The sequence below is a fragment of the Pantherophis guttatus genome, chromosome 1 (genome assembly GCF_059756535.1).
Source record: "Pantherophis guttatus breed Tessera chromosome 1, ASM5975653v1, whole genome shotgun sequence".
Taxonomy (NCBI): Eukaryota; Metazoa; Chordata; class Lepidosauria; order Squamata; family Colubridae; genus Pantherophis; species Pantherophis guttatus.
In genome coordinates, this window is record NC_142063.1 from 280,085,117 (window position 1) to 280,108,842 (window position 23,726).

The 23,726-nt window shown below is 36.2% G+C and overlaps 1 protein-coding gene across 15 annotated transcripts in view; it reads right to left on the minus strand.

Annotated features, from left to right (window-relative positions):
* Positions 1-23,726, minus strand: part of CEP170 (centrosomal protein 170) — a 94,398-nt gene that overhangs the window by 42,984 nt on the left and 27,688 nt on the right. For all 15 annotated transcript variants that reach the window (XM_060692378.2, XM_087882987.1, XM_087882986.1 and 12 more), the window contains exons 4-9: positions 22,147-22,228; positions 21,263-21,318; positions 19,723-19,885; positions 17,880-18,014; positions 8,861-9,328; positions 6,588-7,204 (exon numbers count right to left, since the gene is read on the minus strand). In XM_060692378.2, coding sequence (XP_060548361.2) covers positions 6,588-7,204; positions 8,861-9,328; positions 17,880-18,014; positions 19,723-19,885; positions 21,263-21,318; positions 22,147-22,228 — 1,521 coding nt within the window. The remainder of the gene's footprint in view (positions 1-6,587; positions 7,205-8,860; positions 9,329-17,879; positions 18,015-19,722; positions 19,886-21,262; positions 21,319-22,146; positions 22,229-23,726) is intronic.

Consider the following 23,726-nt stretch of genomic DNA (forward strand, 5'->3'; position numbering starts at 1 on the left):
TTTGATGCTCAAGAAGAGACCAAATTTTTTTAGGCCTTCCGGTGGCTCCGCAGGCGTCGGCGGTCGCTCCTTTAGGAGCCCTAGCCCCGAGATTTCGTTAAGCCGCTAGAACAGCAAAAATCAGCTGTCTAGAGGCTTAGAAACTTTCCCCTAGGGAAAAGAGGGGAAAGAGAGCAGCCGGGTGCGGGTAGAGCTCCCCAAGAGCTCCAGGAACAATCCTGGAGCTCGAAGGGTGAGAGCTCCCCAGGAACCTGGTAGAGCTCCGAATCCAGGACGTGTCTGCTTCATGCAGAACAAGACACCGCGACCATCCCTGCAAGCAACTTTTTAACAAATTTGGATTAAAAGCAGGCAGAGCAAAGACAGGACACATTATAACTGCAAGTAACAAATTTTAACTCCAGCTGAATATTGTTTCTTTCGGGTCTGATGAGAACGGGAAAAAGTTGAAAGAAAATGGCGCTGGCCTGTTAAGGGCGTGGAAAGTGAAAGTTAAAGAAGAAAGTGCTTGTTAACTTGTTAAAGCTGTCAGCCCTGTTTAACTCTAATGGACATTGCTTTAAAGAATTAAGACTCTGGGACTAAAAGAATAAAGTATTGACTTATACAAAGTGAAGAAAATTTGGTAAAACAAATTAGAGACCAGAGTCAAATGCATATAAAAAGGTTGTATAATATATTGATAGAAACAGACTCGGAAACAGAGTTAGTTAAGGACTGTATGATAAAATGGGCACGAAACTTTGAACAAGCAATAATGATGGAAACATGGGAAAAGATATGGGTAAGAAATGTAAAATTTACACAAGCGCAAAATTTGAGAGAAAACTTTTACAAAATGTTTTATAGATGGCATTTAGATCCCAAAAAGTTAGCTTGTATGTATCCGAATTTACAATCTAAATGTTGGAGATGTGATTGTGATGACGCTACTTATTTTCATGTATGGTGGACTTGTAAAAAGGTTAAAGCATTTTGGATAAAAATTTGGTGGATTATTCAAAATATTCTTAAAAAGAGGATAAAGTTTACTCCACAGTTATTTTTGTTGGGTATAATCACGGATTGTACGGTTATAGACACTAATTTGATCCTGAATTTAATAACTGCAGCAAGATTGTTGGTGGCGCAGTATTGGAAGAAGGAAGATTTGCCTACTACTCAAGAATGGATATTTAAAGTGGCAAATTTAGCAGAGATGGCAAAGATCTCAGCGTATTTGAAGGACTATTCAAATGAGAAATATATGATAGAATGGAGAAGATGGATAGATTATATTCAAAATAAATACCGGACTAAAAAATTTCAAATAGCTTATGAATAGATAGAGAGATGTTATTATGTATTCAAATTTAGTTTGGTAAATGGGGAGTTAAAGTATTAGAGATGTAAGAGGTTATAATTAATTAGACTATGTTAGATTATGATTGTTGAATGTTATACCCTGTATTTTGCTCTGGGAAGTAGGGAGGGGGTGGGTGGGAGGGGGAGGGTTGGGGAGGGTGGAGGGAAGGGGGGGATATATATGTAAACTTTTTAAAACTTTTCAATAAAAAAAAAAGAAGAGACCAAATTTTAACTTTCTTCTTTAAAGTTTTTGATTTCACGCTTACTTTGGTTTCTGAGAGAAGAGTTGTGTTGTCAGCATATCAAAGATCAATCTTTACTCCGATTTTCCAGCTTCCTCATGATACAGTATACAGGTTGAATATTTAGTTGTTGCTGTTGTCATTAACACTAATTACTATTACTAATACAAATTTTGATAATTTCTGATTTGGCTCAGATTTTATTTCAGTTGAGAATGAAGATGAAAATATGCAGGATTTAATGAAGTACATAACCATGACTACATTATCATATATAATAAGCATATTCTTACTGGTTAGTAGCAAATACACAATGGGAATATGGAGCTAAAGAAGCATTCTCTTTACATTATTAAATACACGATAATGAATCATATCTGTATAACAGGAATGCATAATAGCAAATATCACTCTGAATAAGTGAAATATTTCTAAAAATAAAAAAAAATGTAAATGTAAAGAATATCACAGCATTAAGTTAAACCATGGCATTTAACTGGGATTGTAAAAGAGACTGTTGTCATTAAAGACACATTTAACCTTTGTGAGATTCTTGACAAAAGGAACACTGACAGCTGATTATATAATTTGTCAGAACAACAGAAAACAATCAGCACAAATCTATAAAAATGGATGGAATTAGGTCACACAACAATGCTAAAGAAAAATGAATAAAAATAATTGTAAACAATAGTAACAAAATACTAATACAACATACAGTACAATAATACATAATATATAAAATATGGGTAACATAGAAGTAGAAAATCAAAACATATACTGCAATTCAATTTATCAAAACAGGAACGTACACATCTACTAATATTAAACATGGTATTTATAATAATTCAAGCAGTACCAGTTACTTAGAAACACTAAGGATCAGAGCAGATTTCTTCTGCACTGAACATGAGGAAACGTATGGGTCTGTCATTCAAGACGTTCTTTTTATATGTCAGTGAATTTTAACCTTCAAGCTAGTGGTCCCTCAAACAGTAAGCACAGAACAGAAAGTTGGATTGACTAATCAACACAATTCCGCACAACAGTGCAGTTGGGATTTGGGAGGTTTGCAATAAGCCTTTCGCAGTGTAGGTATGTGAGCAAGTCTAAATCAGCCTTGAGTATGTACAGATTCTTCCTCTCTCTCAGTTTTAAGTGTACACACACAGTCAGCTCAGATTATTTTGTCATCAACATCACATGGGAAACTGGACTGCAGTCATATATGCTGTACTTTCAAGTATATACTCGAACTCAGAGTACAAATAGAGCTATTAATATTTGACTTGCGCCTATTTAAGAAGCAGCCAATGCAAATAAATCTAAATACAATACAAAAATCGCCGTAACAATTGAGACTGTTAGCCATGGTTATGCAAAATGAGATTTTAGAAATTTGTATTTCAGTTTGGGGGTGGGGGCAGTGGTGGGATTCAGCCAGTTCGCACCACTTTGAGAGAACCGGTTGTTAACTTTCTGAGCAATTTGGTGAACTGGCTGTTGGAAAAAAATCATTAGGGCAGAGAACCGGTTGTTAAATTAGTTGAATCCCACCACTGGGTGGGGGTGAGGGCAGGTTGATGAAACTAATTCAAGCAACAACCAGTTTCCCAGGAGATTTGGAACCTGGCATGATTTTAATCTATGACATTGGATTTGTTTGAAATAGGAAGCTATTTCAATGGAACACTTATATTATAAAAGACCTTTCAGGTCATACAATATAGGCGAACAGCAGTACTGTACTCTACTGTAAATGGATAACTTCACTATTGATGTGGTTATTATTTAAAACCTTCTCTTTTAATCTAGTTTGTATTTCCTGAGGAAGATATCCAAGGAAGATATCCAGGGAAGATTTATCTCAGATACAGGAATTTTCACTGATTTTCCCACACTTTTACAAATCTAGTGCTAACTCCCTTCCTCAGCTGCCTTTTCCTGTGACTTTGGATACAGGAAACCCTTTTATAAGCCTCTTTCTTTGTGATGTTATTGTTTCATCTCTTTTCAAGCTTTAAAATAAGATACCCAATCCCTTCCTCTTCCTCCATTTGTCCAATTGCTCTACTTTGTCCTCCACTCTCTTCCCATTTGTTGAGATCAGCTCTTTTTGTGCGTGTACATGCTAATTTTCTCTTTCCACTGTGATCCAACTCCTCCTTCCCTTGCCAATTTTCTCTGCCCAGACCCCTCTCTCTTCTTTCTTCATCCCCTCAGTTCCTTTAAGGAAATTTTACAATGGGTCAGGTGTGGGTCCATGTAGCATCTGTGCCCGGCTAATGCCAATAGGTACATGGCAGCCTGCCAATGATTTTAAATACAGGCAATGAGCTTGGCTGCCATCCTACTCCATCCTGTTTGGCAAATCCTTTAAAACCAGAAAATGCCTCCAAGAGTGTGCTCTCAGGGTCGTTCCCGTCCCCCCCCTCACTATAGAACTTAAAACATTTTCACCAAGTGCAATCTGTACGTTTGATCAGTTTCCCACTGCAATATTTTTTTTCCTAAAAATTCATCTTTATTCTATTAATGCACAACATGACTGAGCAATATACCAATGACAAAATAGTCACTATTTCTTTCGTATTTTTGCAAGGCCCTCATGGAACCTGTTATCAGATAATACAAGGTAACTTTAAGCCTTTTAAACCTAATTCTCTAAAGCTATGGCATAAACAAAATTTGTTTAAGATCAGTATCTATTTATTTATATCTGTATCAGTACCTGTGAATCAGTGGTGGGTTGTTATCGGTTCGCCCCAGATCGGGCGAACTGGTAGTGGCAGCGGTGAGCGAACAGGTAGCGACGGGGTTTGAAACTCACTACTGCTATGAATGTACTGATGGAGAGGAGGGGAAGGGAAGGGGGGAAGGAGGGAGAGACAAAGAGATATTTCGCTAGGACCCTCTCCTCTCCATTCCAAATTGTGCAATTCCCATTCTGACCTTGGTTCTCTCTTCATAGAGCACTAGACTGGGAGCATTCAATACTCCTAACAAAATACCAAACTAGCTATTGGAAAGGACTTCACCATGTTCCACAATGCAAGTGATAAAACTGACAAAAGTAACCCAGAACTGCAGGACTTCACTGCTACCTGCACTGAATTCATTTTTCTAACCTGAGGGGAAAAATGTAATATAGTACCTGCATGTGTCTCTCATTCCTGGTACTAAAGTCATCAGAGAATAAGAGCAAAACCGAGTTTCAAAGAAGACTACTTTCTTTCTTGTTCAAGTCTTATTTCTATCCTAGATCATTCAGATGCAGACTGATTTAGACACAGATTTGAGACAATTTACTGTATTTAAACTTTAAGGATTATACATAAATGCACATGTTAAGAAGTGCAAACATGGAATAATTCACAAGAAGTAGTAAAGATTAATAATTAAAAAACAGTGACTCACATGTCTCAGATAATAAAACATTAAAGAATACTTGGTTTCTCAATTTGACCTATATATGAAATACTCTATTGAATGAAAATATATACATACACACAAACACACACTTTTCAAATATTGTATTTCTTAGACGTGTATTTAGAATTGTAGTACAATCCCCCCCCCAAACTCATTCTGTATATAATATTGTGAACTATCAGCTCCTTTGAAGTATTACACACTAGATCTGTAAAGTAAGTTGTAGCCTAATAGGACCCTTAGAACTACTGTAATGTCCATTCAGATGGGGATTTTATCTCTAAGGATAGTAACCAGAAAATTATGATATAAGCATTACAGGAGTTTAAAAACAACATGTGCTATTCTGGTTGTCATAGTTGTTCTTTTTTTCTGTTTTCTTGGTTATGAATAACGTTTTCTACCTCTATATTAAAAACTACAAATTTTTAATTTTATATCATTTATGGACTTTTTTTCTACAAAATGAAAAATCAGTAGTTATAATAATTAAAAACTGATCAAGTTCTTGCAGAATTCCCCCCCCCCCCAAATACTAGGTTGGATTGGTCTCCCAGAATACAGACGATCAGCTGTTCCAGCTGTGGGGATCACCGCCACCCATCACCGCCGCCTATTGCTGCCTCTGCGTGCCCCATTTTCAGCTTCCACATGTCCTGTTTTCGGCCCGTTCCAGGCAGTGGGGATTGTGGCTGCCACCGCCTATCACCGCCAAACGGCGGCGATCAGCAATGATCCCCACCGCCTGGAATGGGCTGAAAACGGGAGATGGGAGGCCGAAAATGGGGCACGTGGAGGCTGAAAATGGGGCACGCTGAGGCGGTGATAGGCAGTGGCGGCAATCCCCGCAGCCTGGAACACCTGATTGTCAGTATTCTGCGAGACCAATCCAACCGCCAATCAGCTGCTTGTGCTAAATCAGGCTGTGCTGAAGCTGATCAGGCTGTTTGCTGCAAAGAGGCAAATTGCTGGGACGCAGAGGCCAAAGGGTGGGGGCTGGCAGGTGGGTGGGGTTTCGGCAACATTCACTCTATAGGACGCCCAGACATTTCCACCCACTTTTTTTGGGGGGGGGGAGTTCGTCTTATAGTCCGAAAAATATAATAACTTAAAAAGGAGTGCACAAGTTAAGCAACATAGAACAATCTTGATTTATACTGGCATTTAACTATAAGAGTTGTTTAAAAATATTTAATTATAAACTCAATACAAGGCAACTTATAAATCAGGCAATATTACCTTATTTCATTTCATCTGCTTTGGAGGAAATAAAAAAACTTGAGGACATAAATTCATATCAGTTCTGGAAAACTAAGTTTGAAAAACAAGGCAAATGTATGGCACTATTAAAGCAGTACATTAGGATTAAGCAAAACTGGAACTGTGTACTAGCAACAGCTTGGGAAAACACTGTACAACATAGTAACAGTTTTGCTTTGTGAGTAGTATCTTTCTCAAGAAATATATCACAACACCTTTAGTCCAATAATCATTACTATAGTTATTATCCTATCAAGTCCATCACAAATAATAGTTAATTAAAATAACAACATTTATATGGCTTACCTTATCAATCATCTTGCGTGCCTCCATCTCCTCTGCATTAGGATTTTCCAGTTCAATAGTGTAAGTACCTTTATCACTTTGGTCATCATCATCCTTTTCAAGATTCACTGAAACAAGCTGAGTTTTTAGCTTCTTCTCCATGTCCTCGTTTGGACTTGGTCTATGCCCAAGGCTTCCTGAACTTCTTAACAATGCACTTTGTAAGAAAGGTAGTGCAGCAGAAGGCTCTTCTGATTTTTGCTTGAGAAGTTTTGCATGCACCGCCCTGTGCTGGGCGGAGCTGTTCTGTGCCGATGATGGGGGAGGTTTCACTTTTTCAGTTTTTGCAAGGGATGCTGGAGAAGGTGTTTCAGGGCAGAAACCTCCTATATTTTGAGAAAAAGAATACGATCGCCTCTTCCGGGGATGGCCTTCATCAAAGAACTCAATCATAAAGGCAGTCTGACTTAAAACAGGTTGATCAGCATGTTTCTCTACATTCAGAGCTTTTGAATGTAATTTTTTCTGTTCAGTATAATGATGCTTTAAATGATCTTCAAGTGTAGCACGTTTACTGTAGAGCTTGTGTGCTCCAACATTTTCTGAATCACTCTGTGTTCCATCATCATGCTTATTTCCTGCAAAGACAAAGAAAAGAAAAATCTAGCTCTCTATATTCAGCATAATGTAAAAAGAGCATTCCAAAGTTAATACAAATACAGTATTTGGTTCTCTGTTAGAAGCTCAACGGTTCGTTAGTTATCAAGTCTTCAGGCTTCCCATAGCAACAACACACTCATTCAGACTTGCTATACAATAATGGAGTCATTTGCCAGCTCACCACCAAGCGTTTGAATTGCCTTATTCAAAAGACATTCTGTTTTTAACCAATCATGTTCTGATGAAATCTGAACACTATACTACCAAAATGAGGGCACAAGAGAGAACTTAATTTTCAACCAAAGTATATTAACTCCTTGTTAAAAACACCTCATGAACCAGGAAAGAAAACTTACTTCTAAATGTTCATTAAAAGTAGAAAGCAAAAATAACTATTGTATGGGTTTTACACCTGTTAATTGTTAATCTGCAGAAAACTTAGACCTATCCCTTGGGTTTCCAAAATACATTCCTTCATTTGCATTAATAGTGACAAAACTTAAAGATTTTTTTTGCTTTAATTAAATAGTTCTTGTGAAAATTTATTGTAGAAACAGAGCCAAATACGGTAATATAAATTTTTATATATCTGATTTTAAAATGCAGTTTAGAATCACATGGAAAAATGTCTAAATAAAAATAAAATATCTACCCGAATAAGTATAAAGCAACTATATAATATGGAAGTCTTTACAGTAAAAAAAATGCCAAGATGATCAACAAGAATTTCCCCTACATAAATTGAATAATTTCTCAAGGTTTCTCCATAAAGTTGATTGGCTGTAAAAATGCACTATTTTCCCTCCAAAAAAACCCCCAACAAAAAACAGTTGTGATCTAGATACTGAGTAAATTTCAATATTCTTTCTTGACCAGGAAAGACAAACCCTGAATAACATGCTTTCATCTTCATAACAGTCTTCATAACAATTACTTCATAGTCAGTAATTGTTTTTTGGCCTCTTACATGCATATTATCTAGGAGTCAAGGGTGGAAGTAGTAACAAAACACGGCTAAGGATTGCACACAAGATGTGCAATACTGTACGTTGCTGCAATGCATTCTACACTCAGCAATACAAAACCTTCTGATAACCCATCAACATTAGATCACAACTTTTGAAGACCACCTCCAAAAATATCCAAAACACAAGGTCTTTTTTTAAAACAAAAAACAAAACAAAATTCTAGAATGTCCTATATTCATAGAACTGTTGTTTGGAACCTGCCCATTGGCTTTATATTTATATTTTAACCATTATAATTATTACATCTACTTTTAGCTGAAAACATTGTTTGTTTTTTTTAGTTATGAATACAAAAATGCCAGAAATCCTATTTTTACTTGAATTCTATTATAAAACATTATTGGAAAATTATATCAGTTTATGTATACAGGATTTAAAGGAAATGTTTATTTTGTAACTGTAATAATGTTTCAGTTAACATCACAAGCTTTGACAAGCACAATGTTTTGGTCCTGGTACAATTTGCTATTAATCAAAATGCTTTGATTAAAAAGTTTTGACCTATAAGAATCCCAACGAAGTGTAGTAATTGTATACATTTCTAGCAAGTATACTTATATTATGTGTTCAAGGCAAAAGAAATAAAGCTGAAATTATTTATTTTACCTTTCAGTCTCTTCAAGTAGACTGGAACATCACTCTTAATACTTTTTGAGTCTTCTTCTGATGCTTCCCACATCATTGTTGGGGGATTGTTTTGTGCTAACCAGTTTGCCACTTTACTTTCCGGTGCCATCATCACAGTTTGAAGCCCAGAGAGATCCTGAGCACCAGAAGGAGACTTCTTAGGCTTGGGACGCTGATCTGGAGTGAATTTTGTGACATGATCTTTGATGGTTACTTTTCCTGGGGTGCTGTTATCAAATTCAATAGTAAATGAAGCATGCCCCGCCCCTGCTATGTGTGTATCTTTTGTTGGGATCTCATGAATAGTGCCCTCAGGTGTTTGTGAATGTTGCTGGGCTTCCTTTGTAGGGATTTCAAAATAACTTGGTTCCCTACAAAAAGGATAAGATTCTTCTCCAGTTGCAGCTGCAGATTGCTCCTCAGCTTGCTTGCCATCTGTGCTGCCTCCTATTAAGAAAAATAAAGAAATTGAATTCTCCAATATTGTGCAACCCAAGTCTTCAAGGAATTTCAGAATCAGTATGAAAGCCGGGTGAAAATTCTTGAAAAAGAAATATAAGTTTGTGCAGAAAGAATGAAAAACAGCTTCAGAACTGCAATTTTTCTCCACCTTGTTGGTATTTTAATTCTGGAGACATGCATTAAAAACTGGCATGCCCAACTAGATTGAACTGGATTCATGAGGAATCCAGAGAAAATTTGGAATCTGTTAGATTTATTGATGTCAAATTTACTGAAGTCATAGGTGATATCAAAGAGATCATTTTTTAAAGAAAGTATTTCCAACTCCATGGGCCAATATTGAAATCCAAGTATAGATTTAGGTTTAATGCAGGTTTTAAATATACCTAGTTATATTATATTTTAAAAATATTCCTGGAAAGATCAAGTAAATAAGGGAGACGGCAAAGATTTCAGAAGTGTTTTGAAAATCCAATTTTTAAACTACAGAAGGGAAATGAAGATCAATTTAAATTGAAATTTACTATAGCAGCAAAAAACAAACAAACAAATCAACTACAACATGTGGAACTGTAAATTTCTTATTTTCTGATGAACAAAGAATGTAGTAGAAGAAGAAAGACAATGTACATTCTGAATAAATGTTAAAACGTTTGTGAAACATTATGCAATTAGCATAATAAGCTTGACAGTCAAGTGTCAAGGATGTGAATAGAACCACAAGCAACTGCTGCTGAAAAGAATATTGGATAGTAAGTTGAAACTGCTGAATTAAGAAGCATAATTTAGTTTAAGATGCTTATAAAAAACACAAGAAAAAAATAAGATATTAATAACATTTTAGGAATCTTCAATATGCTTACTCTATGGATGAAATAATGGTCCCATATCATGCAGAATTCATTTTAAAATGCTCAACAAAGCAAGCTGCAAGCAGATTCCATGATGTTGTTCAGAAATAATCATATTTAATTTAAACAGAAAGGTTCTTTAGAATGGCAACAGGAAACAGCTCTGTATCTATTTTTATAGTTGAAAAATAAATGACAGTAGTAATGAATTAAAAATAGCATACAGTATTCTATGATCACCAATCTAAAAGAAGTCTTGTAGCTGAGGCTTCCACTGTTTTACAGTAATGATAAAACATTAAACTTTTATCTAATTTTGAAAGATTATACTACATCCAATTGAGAGACACAGCTTTATGAACAATCTGTTAAGGGACAGAAGAAAATTGCTCTGAAATGTACAATTTATTGTTTTCTAGAAAGAGACAAATTCAGATCAATTAAAAGAAAATTTCAGTAATTTAATCAATCGAAAAATGTGTTTTTTTGGGGGGGAGAGAATATGCATTTATAAAATATTCATTTAATTAAGCAACAAATCTAGCGTGTTTTAATTAGTTAACTAACTTTAACTATATAAAGACTGTCTTTATATCCAGTCCAATATGTTTAGTATCATTTTATAGACTATCTCATGTTTTCTCTTCTTAAAGTGAAAGCAGTTACTGGGCTTCTGGTGGTTAAATCCCATGACCTCTGTAGCAAGTACTGTGGCATGCAAAATGTTAAGGAGTTCTCTGCCAGGATATTGTACGTATAATGCAGCATTGGTGGGGAACAAAACTGGTCAGTTGCTTGGTTAACACGCAATGCAGAGTGGTCTATATAGCAAATGAATTGCATATATGTGAGAATAACTAACGGCACATATGAATCCAAAATCAGAAACCAGGATTCTGGAAGTGAGAACAGCAAGCTTTTGTTTGAAATGGAAGAAAACACAACACAGCAGGAAGCAAAAAAATGCTTAGGACAGACATGGAGCAGCATTGGTTAATAACAAGGTAGGAATGACAAGCGTAAAGAGCAAACTGGGTAAGGAAGTCAGGAACGGCTGGTAGCAAAGACTGTGGATGACCAAAAACTGAACTGAAACATAGTGTTTCCTGTGACCGGATGGGATTTTGGACTTAAGACAAGTGAAAACCATTGTTTCTGTAAACGAAAAGGATTCTATGTAACAGGAACGTAAAACAGAAGTTTTATATTTGTTAGCACAACAGATTGTTTCTAGGTAGACAGGAGCAGCCGTCCATACAAAGTAATGATGGCAGAGAATAATTCTGTTGATGGCCAAGTTATTTCCTACTTATTTTGTAACCTCGTTATAAATTTTATACTGTAAAACAAGCCACTTAATTTAGTAATCTAAACTGAGGGCCAATTAAGTATAGTGATTAAGGCACCAGGTTGGAAAGCAGGAGACTGAGTTCTAGTCCCATCTTAGGCAGGAAAGCTGGCTGAGTGGTTTTGGCCCACTGTTATGGTGTAACCAGCTGTACAGAACATCAGCACATGAGCAATTTTGGGCACCTCAAAGTGGCGTGTGTAACACTTGAATGCCAGTTTGCTTCTAGGTCCAATTCAAGGTATTTGTTATGATCTTTAAAGCCCTACATGGCATGGGACCGTGAACCTGTGGAACTGTCTTCTCCCCATTATATCAGTCTGTCCCACACAGTCAAGAAGAGAAAGTATGTTACAGACACCACCAGTTAAAGAATTTCAACTGGTGGAGCCCAGGAAGAGAGCCTTCTCTGCCATCATGCCTGCCTTTTGGAATATCTTCCCCCCAGAGGTGAGGCAGCCCCCACTCCCCTGGCTTTTTGGAAGAGTTTAAAGTCCTGGCTCTGCTAACACATATGAGGCTCGTAGAGGAGCATGCAACATTGGGGTTGGTTACTGCCTTGAAGTCGTCCCCCTGCTTTTTAAAAAATGTTAGTTGTTCTGTACTTGTTTTCACTGAAATATATTTGTATGGTTTTAATGTTTTTAATTGTACACCACCAAGCCACTTTGTGAGTGACTGTCTCTAAATCTGACAAACAAACAAATAAATGTTTCCTGCATTGTTTATAAAAATAATAAAGGTGGGATAAAAAAAATCTAAATAAATAAATCTTAAAATGAAGCTAGAAAGGTTGTCTTTTTAGTTAAAATTGTTCCATAATATTAAGATTTACAATGCTTTTTAGCCAAAATTCTTCAGCACGTCAATAATAATTTCAAGTCTATGAAATGATCCAGGCTTAACTGCATAGCAAAGTTATTTCAATAACCAGAAGCTCTGAGAAATGTTAATGAAAAACTACTAATTAGTTATGTTTGGTTGGCCCATTCCCTCTGAGGAGTTTTGGTTTATTATTTCCATTCAAGTTTACCTCAGAAGAGAAACTTGCAGTAAGTCTTAAAGTAGAGTTGTAGCCAACTAGCCCCTATCCTTTCCAAAGTACTTCAAGGTATTTTCCTTCTTTCTTACTTTGCTGTTATTTTCTCCCCTTCCTTCCACAAAAGTCAACTGACATTTTAGGACCACCAAATGTGTTCAATCCTCATTGATCCATCTTTGCCCTTTTCCCTTACAATATTTTTGCATTTCGGTTTTTCTTGAATCTCCATACTTCTTTCTTATGCTTGTGAATGGAACAAATTTTGTTACATAAGGATTAGCACTTAGAGGAGAGGAGATCCACACACAAAGACACAAATGTATATAAAACAATGAGACACATTTGCTGGGGATGTTCATTTGGGGATAAGTATCCTCAAATACTTATATTGAAGTTATATAATTGCAAATTCACAGGTAAAAGCTAAAATACCAGGATAATTGCTTTGTGCCCGTTATAAGCACATTTATCAATATTAAAACTAAGGAAGTCAAAATCCTTTTTAGGTCTGGAAAATTTACTAGCCTGGAATCAGTAGTATCTTTTAAAACTACAAAAACCAGTGACAAGATGAAATACTGATTTAAACATCAGACGCTGTGCAAGCACCCAGACAGTGAAATGGCAGAATTGTAGTAAAATCCAGGACATCTTTAGTCATTATGAAATGTTGTCATCTCTCACATTTTTCAAAGAGTTTACTATCAAATGATAGTCTTTAGAAAAGACAGACTGCATTTATAATTGGTGTCCTATAGATTTTCATCTAGCTCCAATATTTATTTCAAAGCTTCACATTATTTATTGGGTTATATCCATTGATAGTGTTTCTGATTGCTGGTTAAGAAAGCATCTCCCATGCTTTCTTAAATACTCATGTTTATTACTGAGAATTGGGGGATCTTTGATAGAATAAATGCACAATGGACAGTTGCAGAAATGACAAAAATGAAGCAGAAGGAGAAGAAACAAATGAGGCACATATAGAGTATTTGGCAGTTTTCATGCAGTGTCAACTTGTGCCTATATGTTTTTGAAAACTGAGTTATTTTAGTTCTGCAAATCTGTTTAAGAATATTCTATGCAATCACTGTAAGCCCAGTAAATTAAATAATAGTCAAATAAAACCAGTTTAAAATTTATGTAGGATATGGTAGAAACAGAATTATTTATCTTTCTATAGGCCAGTGATGGCTAACCTTTTTGCCATTGCATGCCAAAAGCGGGGGGAGCGCGGGGGGGTTGCGAGCATGCATGCCCACAGCCATAATTATATGTGCCCCACCCCCTCACGCATGCGTGCACTACCTCCCTCCGTTTTTTGCTCTCCCACCAGAAGTTGGCAAACAGGCCATTTCCAGCCTCCAAAGAGCTTCCGGGGGGGGGAGGCCATTTTCACCCTCCCCAGGCTCCTAGAGAGACTGGGCCCTAAGAGAGCAAAACATGGGCCTTCTGGTCCTACCGGAAGTTGGCAAACAGGCCGTTTCTGGTCTCCGGAGGGATGGGGAAAGCCATTTTCGCCCTCCCCAGGCTCCTAGAGAGGCTCTGGAGCCTGAGGAGAGAAAAATGGGCCTTCCAGTCCCACTGGAAGTTGGCAAACAGCCATTTCCGGCCTCTGGAGGGCCTCCAGGGGGGTTAGGGAAGGTCATTTTCGCCCTCCCCAGGCTCCTGGAGAGGCTCTGGAGCCTGGGGAGAGCAAGAAACAGGCCTTCCCCCCCCCATAGGCAGGAAACAGCTGGTTTCCCTAGTTCTGGTGTGCCCAGAAGGCCTGAAAAGGAGCTGGGCTTGCGTGCCCACTGATATGGCTCCGCATGCAACCTGTAGCACGCATGCCATAGGTTCGCCATCATGGCTAAAGACAATTTCAGAATTATTTACCAGATCTTAAAAGGCAAAATTTAATTTACACAACATCTTATTCAATTTCATAATCACACCAGTATTCTTTTTGAACTGTAGGGAAGGCCTGAATCAACACATTTATGATGAACTTGAATGATGAAATCTACCACAACTCTACGTATTCAGATCAGAGCAGATGGGAAATCTTGATTATGAAGTGCCTATGTAGCTGCCAAAGGTAAATGAAAGCTCAAACCTATTAATAGACCCAAGATAAACGTATTGCCATATTTTTTTGCTTTCTTTTTGCAAGAGCATTAAATAGCAAGGTATTGACAAGTAAATGCCTGAACAATTGAATGGGGATTTAAAAGGGAGATTCAGGTAGTCCTTGATTTATAACAGTTCCTTTAGTGACCTCTTGAAGTTACAGTGAAACTGAAAAAAGTAACTTAGGAGCATTTTTTTCACCCTTACGACCACTGTAGCATCCCCATGGTTACCTGATCAAAATTCAGATGCTTGGCAACTGACTCATCTGTATGACAGTTGCAATGTCCCAGGGTCATGTGATCGCCTTTTGAGACCTTCTGACAAGCAAAGTCAATGGGGAAGTCAGATTCACTTCACAACCATGTTAGTAACTTAACAACTGCAATAATTTACTTAACAACTGTGGCAAGAAAGGATGTAAAATGGGGCAAAGCTCACTTAACAAAAGAAATTTGGGGCTCAATTGTGGTTGTAAGTCGTGAACTACCTGTAGTTTAAAAGTGAAAATAAACAGCAAAATGCTTAATTATATACACCCTATATTATCAGCAAACACTTCATGAATATTTATAGTACGTTCTATAGTCAATAAAAATATTATTCTACCAAAAATAGTATCATTTTGCATTTGATTAGAGCCAACTGTGCCTCCTCAGTAGTATTTTTCCATCAAAGCTTTCAATTATGGCAGGTGGAAAAAGGTATTAAAATAATCTGATTATTTTAAGGCTATTAAAGCTAATTGCATCTAGTTGGCTTAGCAGCAAGTAATCTAGTATTTCAATCTTCTCATTAAATCATGCCATGCTATATCCTTTCCCTTCTAGTCAGTGAATTGCCATTTTAAAAACAGTGAAAACTGGAGGGTAATATGGATTAATCTGGCATCATTATTAAGTTTATTTTAAGTTGCTTTAAATATAATTAATAGTAGAAAAACAATATCACAGCAAATTATTTATTTCATTCAATTCTGATGCTGCCTAACTCCAAGACAGCTAGATATAGTGAAATGCTACCCGAGATTTTAATAAATATCCACACCCCCGCTCCCCCAAAAAATCTTAGCGATCAAATGCACTGGAGAATTTCCCAACTCACTTACATATTTTTTTTCAACATTCCATTAAGTAGGAGAGAATAAAAATGATTTCCAATACATTCAAATTGTTTTAAAAAATTCTCCATTGGAAATATAGTCTGTGCCTTCCTGTTCTCAGTCTCCTTTCTAGTAACTATTTGTCAATTAATAAGATCATTCCCTCTTCACATGCATAACTTCTAAATCTATTTAAGTTTTTGATAAGTTCATGTATATTTTTAAATATTGTTATAGTAGAAATTTATGCATCAAGATAAGGTGCAAAATTGCTAGAAAAATAATCACTTTCAGAATGTTGTCTTTTTCTTTGAAACTCAATATAGACATATCATTAAATAAACCGGTAGGATCAATGATTGTAATTCAATGCAAAAGTAGATTATCTTGGGTCTTAATTTGTGATGGGTTCCCAACACGTTTGGTGGCACTATAGAAGTGGTTTCCCACTGTCTTCTTTCAGTACATTCAATCAGTTTGGTGAACAGTTCCACAAATCCGAAGCACTACCTTTTTTATTTCTACTGATTCGATAGATAGGTTGATCAAAGTTATTTTAAAAACATTTAAATCAGTTATGTGCGGCTTTGTGTAGAGATTGCCGAAGTAGCTCTCAATTTTTCAGATTATCAGAGACCTATTTTGTTATCTGTAATAGAATTTCAGAATATTCCTGGAAAACAACTTTGGTATTTGTATTTATTTCTGAAATGCATACAATACCTCAATCCAATATCTAAAGTTTGAAATGAAAATGAATAATATATTGTTCTTTTAATAGAAATGATACTATGTCTCAAAAACCTTGTATTCAGTCTAACAAGCTGCCAAAGTTTTAATATAAAAGAAGGGTAAATTATTAAATAAATGGGTAGTAAACTATTTAAGTTAATTTTAATAAATAATTATACTGAAATTAAAATTTAGTTTTGCTAGTTGCTTCCACTTTTGTCCAGGAATGTGACCTGAACACTACGGTAGATGTAATCCTTGTTCTAAAAAAGATTACATATCCTAAATAGAAGTAATAAAATTTTGAAAAGTTAATTTGCTATATTTTTATAATCACTCTCTTTTAGCACTGATGATGTTACCTAGCTGGATTATGAAATGTCTGTAAGAAAAAGACCAAGTTCAGAGAGCACCAAGATCTCCATGTTTAATAACTCCACCCATTCTGAGGTTATAAATAGATATCTCTTTTTCCTATAACACATCCTTTGTTTGTAAGCAAATTGATAAACACATAGAACTAAATATTTTAATGCTAATTTTGCCAAACTATTCTTGATCTAAAATGTATGGTTTGCTGGTTTCCAGTTCCATAGAAACACTGCAAATAGCCACAAACATTTTAACTGGATTTCAATTGGGCTGTTCTAAATAGCATTAAGCTGTACTTGAACAACAATCTGCCAGAGATAGAGAAAAGCCTTAAGCCATCAAAACACCAGTCTTTATGCTTCTGTAACCTCTCCTTTGATATCAATCCTGATATTGCTTTCTAGTCTATTCTGCAAACCTTCTAAGTGCTCCTCCATGAAGCTGTTTTCATGCTTCAACATTTGTACTGAATTTCCTTGAAATGAGCTTGATCCATCAAGCTGTGAATTGGAGCCAAAAGATTGATTCAGCCCCTTTTTCTTTTGCTTCTCTCCCACTTAACACTATATTAAATATGTGCTAAATTTATATCACAAAGATTCTCGAACACATAATTTCCCCTCCTCTCTTTTTAGTTTCTCAAAAACTAAGGTGGATCCTTTTTGAAGTCTTCCCATACTTTCCACAACCTGCAGACTGAGCTGCCTCTTATCAGGCTGCTTTCTAGGTTGTGGGTCTTCTTCCTGTGTTCCAAAGTCATTCCTACATGTTATCAGAATAATACAGAAATTAATAATCTACAATATTGTGACCTTTTCTTCTCTCCTCTGAACCCACATTGTTCCAATATACAAGAATTTTCATTTTAAATTATTAACTTAGAAGGAAGAGTAGTATACAATACATACAAACCTTACCACTTCTGAAAAGGATCTGGGGAAAAGTTACAGGAGGATTTACCTTCTGGATAACCTCACCTAAAACTACTGTTTCTTGTGCTTTCTCTTCAGGTTTACCATCTTGTCTACTGCCATTCTGCTCTTCAGTCTCATCATCACCCCACCAAGATGGCTGCCCATATAATGGTGTACCTCGAGGCACTCCAGAAAGATCTAAATAAACAGAAAAACATTTTTCTATAAAACAATCAACGTAACAATATAGTATACATAGTTCTGTCACAAGTGTAGATATATTTTAAATCCTCTGATTCTTTCACTCAAGTATCTTTAAGACATTATGTAATCTATGTCTTGCTATACAAATTGTATCTTTGCTTATACTGTAGCTGCTCACAATGCAATTTAAACAATTGCCTTGAGTTTCAAGTGAACTTTAAGTGACTTTCTCCTTTTTTACATTGTTTATATTGCAACTTGCTGGATTTCAGAGCTGCTACAGGATGAAATATTTGCTCTGGGACAAAAGTTAAATTGCATTAAAAACCCGTAAACATAGACTGTAATGAAATAGACAGCAACAATTTATACCAATTCATAGAATATAATGATTTGTTATAATGTAATTTTCTGTTTCCATTTATATCTTATCAACCAGAGAAGCATACTATGGTATTTTAGAAAAGTGTTTTATTTTATTTGCCTATATGGAATGAGAGTATCTTTGCTACCGTTCTTCAGTGTGAGAAAAAGTTCTGACAAACTTTACAATGGGGGAAGAAAGTAATTATTGTTCCCCCAGCAAGCTGTCTTCAGAAGTGCCTGTAGATGATCTCCAGGAAGAAAAGTAAAAAAAGGGGAAGGAGGAATCTCTGAATTTAATGGGCATTCATGTTTAATTAACATTCCTTCCTCCTGAACAATGTAATAAATTAAGGTTTCACTGTAGAAGTTAAACAGGATGCTAAATCAGACTGGTAACTAGAACAATCAATATAGAATGGGCATTTGTGTAGACTTTCCAGAGACTGTTTAGAATTGAGGAAATAAAAAAGAAGTTGAGTCCCATGCCTTTTATTTATTGACACATAGATCAAACGTTGCAGTAACTCTTCCAAGTATTTTCACATCAATATTAAAAGGCATGATATCTCAAAAACTGATGACCATATTTATCTGCATAGGACTAATTGCCAGGCTTATACAAAACAGCCTATCTTAGGTATGCAGGTATAAGGGGTTTCTTTACTCCCTTTTACATTTCTTAGCTAATCACTTCTTATCAGCTACAGAAAAGAGGCTAATGTAATTCTTTAGCTGTGAGAGAATGCTAAACTGGTAATTTAGCACAGAATACTCATGCTTCATGCACTTACTTTCAAGGGCTATCAGCCTGACACTGTCATTGAATCACTGTCTCATTTATGATCCTATAAGGCTTCTATCTTTCTTTAAATAGCAGTATTTCAAAGTGCAAGAAAACATTCTCAAATATACCTGTATTTTTGTAAACCACACATTACTGAAAGTGGCAGAGAAATGTAAGAATCTGAAGTGCCTTTAATAAATTGGCTGAGAGTATAACAAATTATTTTTCATACATAGTAACTCTTGAATGCTATTTACAGATCATCCTTATGGCCACAATTGGGATGGAATTTTTTGCTAAATGCTGCAGACATTAAGCAAGTCATCACGCAACCAGACCCGATTTTATGTCCATTTTTACCATGGTTGTTAAGAGAATTACATTAAATGAATGTAGCTTTATATTGTTTTTGTACTATATTGTTTTTAGATTTTTTAATTGTTGTGAGCTACTTATTCATGTATTCGTGATGGGCAAATATATTAATAGAAATAATCAATTAAATAAATATTCACTATACTTAAAGATTGTAGTACTTATTTCATCCCTCACCTGCTGATTTTTCTTCTGATTTGAGAGCATCAATTGCTTTGTGATGAATTTCAAAAGTGCTGTCTGGTACTCTTGGTTCTGCACTTTTGCCACTGCTTAGTTTTGCACCGTCTACCTCTGAGGATTTCTGAGATAATTGTAGCTGACTAGTAAACTTCTCATGCTGAAGAGTATACAAAATCAACCAGACAAAGCAAGAAAATATTAGGACATATAAAAACATGTTGTTTAATACACTATAACAAAACTGATTAATATTTGATTCAAATACTAATGCATAAATTCATTTGTCAGATGATCCATTTTTAGTAAACATATTTAGCTATAAATGTCCGTATATTCTTCAAAACTTACAAAGTGACACTTCCATTTGGGAGCCATATGTAAAACTGTTACAATTTAAGCAATTCAAATTACGTTTTAGCAGGGTGGCAAAATAATAATAATAATAATAATAATAATAATAATAATAATAATAATAATAATAATAATAATAATTTTATTTCTATACCGCCCTTCTCCCAAAGGACTCAGGGCGGTGTACAGCCTATTAAAAGCACAAAGACAGACATCAGTTAAAAATAATTAAAATTATTAAATGATTTCGTCTCAGATTTAAAACCCCAAAATTTAAAACACCCAATTTAAAAATCATTACATTGATAGCCCAGCCTGGTGGAACAACAGGGTCTTGAGGGCACAGCGAAATACACGGAGGTCAGAGATCTTACGCATTTCCAGGGGCAGTTCATTCCACAGGGCAGGGGCTCCCACAGAGAAGGCCTTCCCCCTGGGTGTCACCAGCCAACATAACTTGGCTGATGGCACCCTGAGGAGACCCTCTCTGTGGGAGCGAACTGGCTGGTGGGAGGCTGTTGGTGGCAGAAGTCGGCCTCGAAGTTACCTGGGTCCTATGCCATGGAGCGCTTTAAAGGTGGTAACCAACACCTTGAATCGCACCCGGAAGACCACTGGGAGCCAGTGCAGCTCGCGCAGGAGGGGTGTCACGTGGGCACAACGGGTTGCACCCATAACCACCCGCGTGGCCGCATTCTGGACCAGCTGGAGCCTCCGAGTGCTCTTCAAGGGGAGCCCCATGTAGAGAGCATTACAATAGTCCAGCCGGGAGGTGACAAGGGCGTGAGTGACCGTGCGCAAGGCGTCCCGGTCCAGAAAGGGCTGAAACTGGCGAATCAGGCGAACCTGATAAAAAGCCCCCCTGGCCACGGCCGTCATATGCTCTTCTAAAGACAGCCGTGCATCCAGGAGGACACCCAGATTGCGAGCCCTCTCTGTGGGGGGCAGAGATTCACCCCCAATAGTCAGCGATGGCACCAGCTGACTATATCGGGACGCCAGAAGCCACAGCCACTCAGGTTGAGTCTGAGCCCATTTCTCCATAAACATCCATTTAACCTTTGCTCATTCAAAGCAACAGCACTGGCAAGCACATACAAATGGAGGCTGTCACTTAATGGGAGTCAGTCTTTAACTACAACACAGCGCAAGAAACAAAGTACATATATATTTAGTTTTTTACCTTAAGTGCTTCTTCAGGCACTCTCAGCTCTCCTCTGACTACAGTGAAAAGATTGGTATGTATGACACACTAAGGAAACTAGTGACTCTTGTCCAACTATTTCAGAAAGTTCAAATTATTTTTAAACGCTACAAATCTACAAGTTTTTGAGACACTACAATTGTTTACTGTTTCAATATATAAGCAACACGGATAGGCTTGTCCTTGAGAACTGTGTAAAGTCATGGATAGTGGTTTGGGGAAACATGTCTGCTGCAGCATCTCCATTGCTTCCTTTCTGATTCACATAGTCTTTCTCCTACCCCCTCCCTCTTAATTTCATATGTAAACAATCCCCACTTCTGCTTTTCATTTATTGCAATTGGGCTGTATATCTCCTCCCAGCTTATATTAGACAATTAAAATATCATATCTGAAAGGGATATGCGCAATTATAAAATAGAAAAATATGGAAATATTTTTCTGTAGAGCAGAACATTTCAGTATATAAAAAAACCTTCAGTATAAAACTTATGTTAAAAAGGTGTAAGAAGGGAGGACAAAATGATAATCATTTATATGCTAATGAGCTTGATGGGAAAGACGCATGTTACTTGGCATTCCAGGGAGGAGATAATTTACAAGTGACAAAATATGGCATTGTCCAAGGGTAGGAAAAGGGACAGGAATTTTCCAGACACAAGCACACACTGTTCTTCTCCAAATTACAATATTGCTTATTGTTACACTACTTTTCAAATAAAATATTACATTCATCTCTTTATATACACTGGCCTTAGCAAGTTCTCGTTCTCTCTCTCTCTCTCTCTCTCTCTCTCTCTCTCTCTCTCTCTCTCTCTATCAAAACATGTTTTTCTATTGTTGTGTTATTGTTATGTTAAGGATATCATATCCAAATCTCAGTTTATCATCAAGTTTTAGGATGATATATGTCTGTTCTGGAATCCGCACATCATTCACGAAAGTCTGGAAAAAAAAGAAAGCAAGAATGTTGTTGCTGGAATAAAATTGGAAAAACACATAACCCATGGTGAATTTTAAGAGAAAGGTAGGGTATAAATCTAATAAATAAATAATATTAGAGTAATATATTTCTTGATGTTTTCCTTATTTTGGTAACAAAGTCATAACACAGCATATGATTATCCAAACAAAACAACTGTATAAAAATATACATACTTGTACCATACATACATCACATTATTTCTTGTTAGGATAAGTAACATTATGCAAAGAGTGGGGGGAAATTAATAAACATCCCCCCATTTAAATATGAGATAGGAATACAAATAGAAAATACACTTAAATTTTATTGATAGCAACATCATTTACTATGCCTCTCTATACTTGCAAACTATCTTTGCTTTTACGAAGTTCATACATCACTTCATAACTATGTTTAAGGATTGCAATACATCTCAGTATATCTCAAAATCAGCACATCTGAAGGAAAGTCAATTATCTTCTGTAATAAGTACCTCACTTTATTCATATTTATTTGCAACATTTAAAGTAATATCAGTGAATATTCTACCAGGATGAGCTTCATAAGAAACCCTAAATGTTTAAACCATAGAACTTTCATATTAAATCAGAAATGTTATGAACACTTTAATTCCAGTCTATTATATTCTGGCTCATATGGTGGGTTAACTATAAGATGTTTTTCTTTTTTAAACATGCATTCTAGCTTTTTGCTGATATATTTTAAAACACTTATTACTGAATGATAGAAAAAGCTTTTGCTGAAAGCTCCAGAATGAAGCAAAGAGTGAGCACGTAACTGTTTAGTGAAGGCCTAATTTTACATTATGCAATTCTACATTATTCCCTCACAAAGCAGGGCTCCCATTTATTCTCCATCTCATTATCCCGTCCAGTTTGGCTTAGCAATGGATGCCGGCATTGGGACAAAAGAGGAAAATTTCATTCTAAGTAGTTTGTAATGGGGCTTAAAATTTAACTTGATGGGTACCAAAACATACTAATATTTTCTGGTATTTGACTAGTTTTCAAATTATTTTTAAGTTTAATATGTTAGTAACTAGTACATGCTACCAATTTTAGTTTCATATATCTTCAAAAGATACTCTCAAATTCTCTTAAAATAACCTCCAAACCTGGAAATCACCCCAAATATGGGAAACACTCCAACTATGTAACAAGGAAAAAAACATTTGCATATAGCTACATAGCAATTTATTTTATTTTGTTTTGTGCGTTCATGTCCATGTTCTCATGGCAATTGCCTAGACTAGTCCCTGCACTTTTCTTGGCAAGGGTTTTCAGAAATGGTTTTCTTTCACCTCTTTCTCACAGAGTGACTGGCCCAGGGTCACCTAGCTCGCTCTGTGCCTACGGCAGGACTAGAACTCATGGTCTCCTGGTTTCTAGCACAGTGCCTTCACCATTACACTAAAGTGACTCTGACGTAACAAACAGACAGCTAAAAATAGTTGTTTTA